At 41.5% G+C, this 7,601-nt stretch overlaps 1 protein-coding gene across 10 annotated transcripts; it reads left to right on the top strand.

The window, feature by feature from the left end:
• Positions 1-2,965: 2,965 nt before the first annotated feature.
• LOC123120700 (uncharacterized) lies at positions 2,966-7,303 on the top strand. Of its 10 annotated transcripts, none has more exons than XR_006459552.1 (9): positions 2,966-3,261; positions 3,332-3,486; positions 3,702-3,784; positions 4,559-4,762; positions 4,954-5,010; positions 5,470-5,575; positions 6,491-6,561; positions 6,645-6,756; positions 6,825-7,303. XR_006459552.1 is itself a non-coding variant. In XM_044540687.1 (6 exons), the coding sequence occupies exons 1-5, from the start codon at positions 3,124-3,126 to the stop codon at positions 6,495-6,497; spliced, it is 534 nt and encodes a 177-aa protein (XP_044396622.1). In that variant the 5' UTR covers positions 2,966-3,123; the 3' UTR covers positions 6,498-6,561; positions 6,645-7,303. The 10 variants fall into 10 exon arrangements, 2 of the variants coding, with proteins under 2 accessions (XP_044396622.1, XP_044396623.1); XR_006459551.1 differs by having other exon boundaries at positions 6,446-6,561; XR_006459548.1 differs by having other exon boundaries at positions 5,470-6,561.
• Positions 7,304-7,601: the final 298 nt, after the last annotated feature.

The raw sequence follows: 7,601 nt of genomic DNA, 5'->3' as shown, positions 1-7,601 counted from the left end.
GCTAGGCATATAGTGCTCAAGTAGTGAATCCACCCAGATCCCAAGGTATATCAAAGCCAATTTTAATTAACAATGATTTGGCATTTAGTAGTGAGCACAAGGCAACATATATCATGCAACAACGAAGTCTAACTCTCTTCCTATGCATCGGCATGTCATAAAAGAACAATTCATGCACACATAGTAAAGGCCAATGCATAGTATAAACAGTTTCTTGCAATTTTTTCGTGTTGGAAACATAGAGAGGCGGAGATATAGTTCCTCTCTCATAATAATTGCAAGTAGGAGCAGCAAGCACATGCATATTATATTCATCAAAATCATCATGTGCAACGGTAAAAGGCAGCCCATCAATATAATCCTTAATAAGCACAAACTTCTCCGATATAGTGTAGTTGGGAGAATTCAAAAAGATAATAGGACTATCATGCGTGGGTGCAGTAGCAACAATTTCATGTTTAACATAAGGAACTATAGCAAGTTCATCTCCATAAGCATCATTCATATTGGCATCATGGCCACAAGCATAGCAAGCATCATAAAAAAGAGATATTTCAAAAGAATCAACGGGATCATAACAATCATCCTTCGGTAAGCACGAAGGGAATTTAAACAATGTATGAGTTGAAGAGTTACTCTCATTAAAAGGTGGGCACGGGTAGCTAATCCGCTCTTCCTCCTTTTGTTCTTCGCTCTCCTCATCATCTTTTTCATCCAATGAGCTCACAGTTTCATCAATTTCTTCTTCCATAGGCTCCTGCAAAATATTAGTCTCTTCTTAGATAGCGGAGTAGTCCTCAATATATGGTTCAACATAGGCATTAGAAGCATAATTATCATAGCAATATTTAAGTATGGCAAAATTTTCAGATTTGTAAAGAGTAGCATCATACGTTTCAATCAAAGAAGTAATTTCATAAGCACCCTTAAAAGCAACAAATTCTTCAATTTGTTGAACATCATAGTAATTATAAACACCTTTAGCATAAGAAGATACGATTCCATTATCACTAAACAAACATTGGTAGGGAAGGTGTTTCTTAGGGTCTTCAGAACAACAAGTAAAATCATATATTTCACATAAATTCCAAGCATAGCATTGCAAACGATGAATTTGATCCAGTAAACGTTTCCCTTTTTCAGATATACGGTGTCGCACATAACAAGCATGCTCATCTAAAGATTTGCCCTCAACTAAGCTAGTTGGGGTTTCAGCACGAGCACATAGGGATCGAAGATGATCCAAGTAATAAGCTTCAGGAGTGTGATAGATTTTGAGTGGTTCTTCAACCATTGGTTTAGTAGGTACAACTATTTTTTTGGTATTTTGCGTTTCCCACCCATAACTAAAGATAGAAAACAACTAAAAACAACAAATAAAAATTACTTAGTGATAAAGCAAATAAGCACACACGAGAATATTCACCCCACGCTATTGCTCCCCGGCAACGGCGCCAGAAAAAGGTCTTGATAACCCACAAGTATAGGGGATCAATTGTAGCCTCTTTCGATAAGTAAGAGTGTCGAACCCAATGAGGAGCTAAAGGTAGAACAAATATTCCCTCAAGTTCTATCGACCACCGATACAACTCTACGCACACTTGACGTTCGCTTTACCCGAAACAAGTATGAAACTAGAAGTACTTTGTAGGTGTTTTGGATAGGTTTGCAAGAAAAATAAAGAGCACGTATATAAAAAGTAGGGGCTGTTTAGATAAAGACACAGCTAAATTAGTTTTAGTAGAGAGTTTTTTGTTACGAGAAAGTTATTTGTCCCTAGGCAATCGATAACTAGACCAGTAATCATTATTGCAATTTTATTTGAGGGAGAGGCATAAGCTAACATACTTTCCCTACTTGGATCATATGCACTTATGATTGGAACTCTAGCAAGCATCCGCAACTACCAAAGATCATTAAGGTAAAACCCAACCATAGCATTAAAGTATCAAGCCCCCTTCATCCCATACGCAAACAACCTACTTACTCGGGTCTGTGCTTCTGTCACTCACGCCACCCACTATAAGCAAATCATGAACATATTGCAAACCCTACAGCGGGAATCCCTCACGCTTGCGCGACACGGAGAGCACCATAGGACAACACCAATAATAAAACATGCAACTCAAACCAATCTTGATCATCAAATAACCCATAGGACAAAACGGATCTACTCAAACATCATAGGATAGCCATACATCATTGGAAAATAATATATAGCGTTGAGCACCATGTTTAAGTAGAGATTACAGCGGGTAAAAAAGAGGTTACACCGCTGCATAGAGGGGGGAAGAGTTGGTGATGATGGCGGTGAACTTGTTGGTGAAGACTGCGGTGATGATGATGGCCACGGCAGCGTTCCGGCGCCACCGGAAGAGAAGGGGAGAGGGGGCCCCTTCGTCTTCTTCTTCCTTGACCTCCTCCCTAGATGGGAGAAGGGTTTCCCCTCTGATCCTTGGCCTTCATGGCGTGGGAGGGACGAGAGCCCCTCCGAGATTGGATCTGTCTCTCTGTCTCTCTCTGTTTCTGCGTTCCTCTGCTGCCCTTTCACCGTTTTGTATATATATGGAGACCCGTAACTCCGATTGGACTGAAACCTTCGCCGTGATTTTTTTTCAAAAAATAGCTTTCTTGCGGCCGAAGAAGGGCATCAACCGCCTTACAGGGGGCCCACGAGGGTCAGGGGCGCGCCCAGAGGGTGGGGCGCGCCCCCTGCCTCGTGCCTCCCTCGGGCACCGTCTCGCGTGGATTTTCCTTCCCATATTCTCCGAATATTTTAAAAATAATCTCCGTCCGTTTTTATCCCATTTGGACTCCGTTTGATATAAATATTCTGCGAAACAAAAACATGCAACAAACAGGAACTGGCACTGAGCACTGGATCAATATCTTAGTCCCAAAAATAGTATAAGAAGTTGCCAAAAATATATGAAAGTTGTATCAAAAATTATAGATACGACCGAGACGTATCACCCTCTTTCCTCTCTCCCCGCCCGCGCAGCTCTCTTCCCCACCGGCGCTGCCCTCCACTCACCTTCTGTTCTTTAAGCGGGGACGCCCCAGATCGAGTCGAGCAAGTCAGCGGGGCAGCGACCAGATCAGCCACGGCCACATCTCGTCGAGATGGGCCGCGCCGGGAGAGGTAGATCGAGGCGGTGGGCACCGTGTGCGTCTTGTCTCCTGGGACGCCGCTACGACCCGATCAGGCGAGGAGGCAATCTCCGTGTGCGGCAACGAGGGCGGGGGCCGGTTGCGCGAGAGGTGAAGAGCCTCTCCCCTATCCATCCTTCCAATCTAGAGCACAGGTGAAGAGTCTGGTTGTGTGCGGCAGGGATGGCGCCCCGTGTCTGCGCCCCATAAGCTTGGACGGAGCTCCGACGAGGCCATGTTGGTCTTGCAGATGAGCTCCAAACGTGGCCAATCCTCTGAAGATTCAATGGAATCTGATGTTAATGCCTGCAGGCTACAGTTGTTGATCACTCAGAGGTATCAACACTTGTACACTGTATAATGTTCCTTTGCTCTGTACTTTGAACACAATGCCTCCAACCAAAATTGCAAGGGCACAAGTATTTTTTCAACAGCCTATGCATTGCACAATTGATACTATTATGTTCGTATTAAAAACACTTCTATTTTTCCTCATCAATTTAGAATCACATAATGCATGCATATTTGCATTTGCCCCTCTTATCTTTCAGTGTATTGGTGCCAATGCTGCATTTGGAGTTGGAGAGGCCCAGGCCACCTGCTGCAAGAGGCAAATGGTCACCTACAGCCGCAGGTTACTCTCTGTGTACTTACTGCCTTCGACTTTGGTACCCTGATGATCTACTCGAATTTATGACTCTTAATCCATGTGCACAACATGAGTTTGTTTTATTTTCCTTGGTCGCCTTTTGTGTCTGATTTTCTTCACTAAAGTGGGTCATTTTATTTCTTCACAAATGTTGGCCAACCAACCAAATCCTCCAACTCGTGAATGCACGGCCATCAAGCAAACTAGCGCATGCTTTTAACTGAAGCAAAGTCACTCTGTAATGTGCCCAGAAATTAGACAACGGATGGAAGTTCGCAACTCACTAGCTCAAGAAGCATAAAACATATATCAGTTTTTAGGCCACTACTTAATTTTGAAGGGTCATTTATTCTAATAAGACAGATATGCAAACTTTTTTCTAAACTGTGAGCATTTGACGTAGCTTACTATTATTGTTAAACAGAAATAGCAAGTATTTGTTGCTTTTTATTAGGAAAGTGAAAAGGAAGTGCATCGATGTTGGACCTATTCTTGTGGTAGGGACAACTTTTTTTATTTACTCAGAAGTGGAATTCAGATATTTTGTGGATCAAACCTGCCAGGAAGTGAATTCAATCATAATTTTGAAAGTGTTCAAGCATTTTTTAAGTGCATGTGATTTAAAAAGTGTTCACACCTTTTTAAAATAATATCCATGCATTTCAAAAAAATAAATATACAATTTAAAAGCGAGTGGGGGAACGATACTTTTCAGATTAATTAAGGAATCAATCTCACAATGGCGGATGCTTGATGCAGGAGAGGATCACAGGTGTTCTTCCGGCAGTTTCAATTTAGTCGGGCGGTTGCCATCATCGTGAGACTGCCGACTGGAGGAACTACAATGGCTCTTTGTTCCAGCCATATCCGATCCCTCGGGGGCTGGAGCTTTCCGGTCACCTAAAGAGCACGGTGCACGCGGCGTGCCGTTGGAGTTGGCCTGGACGGGGACACGGGCCACCAGTATGTGCTCGTTGTCACACTCCTGGAACCCCTCAAGCAGCTCCTGCCCATGCGTCCATGCATGACGGCATCTTAACAATATCGTTAGATGTGAATCGCATCAAAATCGGAATCAGTGTGCGCGCTAATGTGGCGTGTTAGCCCCTTTGCTACACTGTGATTGACTAATGGTTAGATGGTTGATGCTGCAGTCTGATGAGGTCTCAGGGGTGTGGCTTCTGCTGAATTTTCGACACCACCAACTCCTGGTGAGTTTGCTCCCCTTAGTCATAATAGAGGGAGTGAGAAGGTCAGAATGGAGAAGAAGAAAAAACCTTGCTGTCGGAGATTACATCCACACCATTTTTTGTGTGTTGGAGTGATTGAACCATGGGAATCAGCGCTCACATAAAAACCTTGCCGTTGGAGATTACATCTACACCATTTTGTGTGTGTTGGAGCCGATTGAACCATGGCAATCAGCACTCATATTGCATCTCCTTCCTCACACACACTTTCTGGATAGTTGTATTCCATTCTGTACACCAAGAGAATATGTTATTTTCCTTTTACAAACTGAACTATGTGCGACGTTGCTGTTTATTGAAGCAGTTATAGTTCAGTAGTACATCATTATCATTCTCAACAACTTCAATCATACACCTTTGATATTCATGTATGAGAACTTTCAGAAATTGAGTTACTTTATTGGAATTTATGTTGTTCAGGAGGGGAGGTGGGATGGCCGGCAGCGGCATTCTATTCGGGGTTGCGTCGATCTGGTGATGCTGGAGCACGGCAACGGGAAACATCACCTCCACCACGACATTTCAAGTAGCCAATTTACCTTTCTCCCTAAGGATTTCTTACTCTGCTGTCAGTATCACTGGGCATGGGGTTTAGATTTTGTTAATATCAAAATCTGGGTACTTACCAGCAAACGAGTTGTTGATCTATTTACTTAGTCAAGTTCATTTCTGCTATACCCTGCAAAAGTAGTTCATTGCTGCTATATTCTTCCGTCAAGCTTCAGATTCTAGCCTTGATTAAATGGCAATGATATTCTCCATAACCTACTATATCAGAAATCCTGCTACAAAACATGATTTCCAGAATTGTGTGGTGGATCTGGTTTATATAACATGGTTTGCCAACCGCTATGAGCACTGATTAGTGTGTGGCAGCCGCTTTTTATGATTAGAATGAAGATTTGAGATGTACGTGTAGGTCAAATTTTGCAAAACTATGGGCCCGCAGTTAGAAAATTATATGTAGGCAATTTTACGGTTTTCTGAGACTAAGGATTCAAGAATGAATTTGAATATAGTTTCATGGTTTTTTTGCTCACAAGTTTTCTTATATTTACTCCTCTTTCTATGATATTGGAGTTTATATGCTTACTTAACTGTTCAAAGATACATGTTTGTTTATCGATTGGAAGTTACTACATATAAGCTTGAGTCCATGTGCACTGACACACTGTTTGGAACAAAATAGAACATATTACAGTCTGGTGGTTAAACTACTCCTTACCCTGGCATTCTAATAATCTGTAATAATGATAGTTGGCATTGGTCATGCAAGATCACTTGCACGAAATTGAGTACTTCATTGCTTCTGTTTATTTTACATTTTTTTATTTACTGCGATTTGCCAAGCAAAAGTACTAGCATAACGGAATATTTGTATGTGTTGTTTACAAAGTGAACATAGTCTGATGGGAAAGCTCCTGAATCAATGTCACATTAGGAAATAACTGTCTTGAAGGAGTTGAAACGAATTGATCACATCCTCATGTGTCTTTGCAAGGTGCAACGGAGGTATTGTACTTTTTTTAGCAAAAAATTCCTACTTTAGATAGAAAAACATATTTACTTTTACTTATCTCGGTACATAATGGCAGCCGTCAGACAAAAGGAAGATGGGGGCACATGAGATGTCCTGACCACTGCTTAGTCCCAAGAATGGGAGTAACAATGCTTCTAAAGTTCTGCTGCTATATTGTACTCGGAAATGTATTCATCAAACTACCTTGTCAACCATTTGCTATTTACTCTCAAACTTCTGACATATTTCTTCGCAGTTGCCTTCTGCCCTCCCCTCCACCCTTTCCGGATAGCTATATCCCACCATCAGCATTAGAACAAGAGAAAGAGGCAGATGATCTATTGCCACAGAGGCATTGCTTCCTGCAGTTGACCATATTATTGATCAATGGCTAGCAAAAATACAGAAATTACAATGAGATTGTACCGTGGATCAAGTAAACTGTGTAATTTGTGAGCTGGGACGACGACGATAGAGAAGAAGACAATGTTGTCTATTGTGCATGAGGATTTGGTACTCATTTGACATACGAGTATATGTACCTTCAAGCCTGATTTTCTCGCCTTGCACGTTGTGTCCTTTTAGTTTTTTTTCCGTTGCAACGCACGGGCATTTTTGCTATTCTACTTATGATAATTCAGTTTTGGTCTATACATGTGTTTGTACCAAGGTCTAAGACCTGGCTGATGATATATTTTGAAATAATGATTATTATCTATACTTTTTTGGTATATATGTATGTCAGTATACATTATTAAGTATCTGCCAAAAGAGCGGGATGTATTATATCTCGGTGTGGAACATAGTCTTTTAACTGAATCTATATGTTTATTCAATCTGAATTTAGATGTTTTACTTAGCTTGTACTAGCTAGCTTGTGATTCCCTATTCTCAAACTGTAATGAATTTTATTTTAACATAGCTTTCTATTTCCAAGGCAACGCATGAGTGGCGTTGTCGTGGTAGAGCCCAAAATGAATGGTGTTTCCAGTATAGAAGTAGGAGGTACTAGCACTAAGATGGGAAGGCGGTT

The sequence above is a fragment of the Triticum aestivum genome, chromosome 5D (assembly GCF_018294505.1).
Source record: "Triticum aestivum cultivar Chinese Spring chromosome 5D, IWGSC CS RefSeq v2.1, whole genome shotgun sequence".
Classification (NCBI taxonomy): Eukaryota; Viridiplantae; Streptophyta; class Magnoliopsida; order Poales; family Poaceae; genus Triticum; species Triticum aestivum.
This window is presented reverse-complemented; position numbering and strand designations above follow the sequence as displayed.

Bases quoted from the DNA above. Each gene is read 5' to 3' on its own strand.
- LOC123120700 (XM_044540687.1), top strand. From the start codon at position 3,124: ATGGGCCGCGCCGGGAGAGGTAGATCGAGGCGGTGGGCACCGTGTGCG. The intron at 3,487-3,701 runs GTATCAACACTT...CTTATCTTTCAG, and splicing joins CAGTTGTTGATCACTCAGAG to TGTATTGGTGCCAATGCTGC. The intron at 3,785-5,469 runs GTTACTCTCTGT...TATGTTGTTCAG, and splicing joins ATGGTCACCTACAGCCGCAG to GAGGGGAGGTGGGATGGCCG.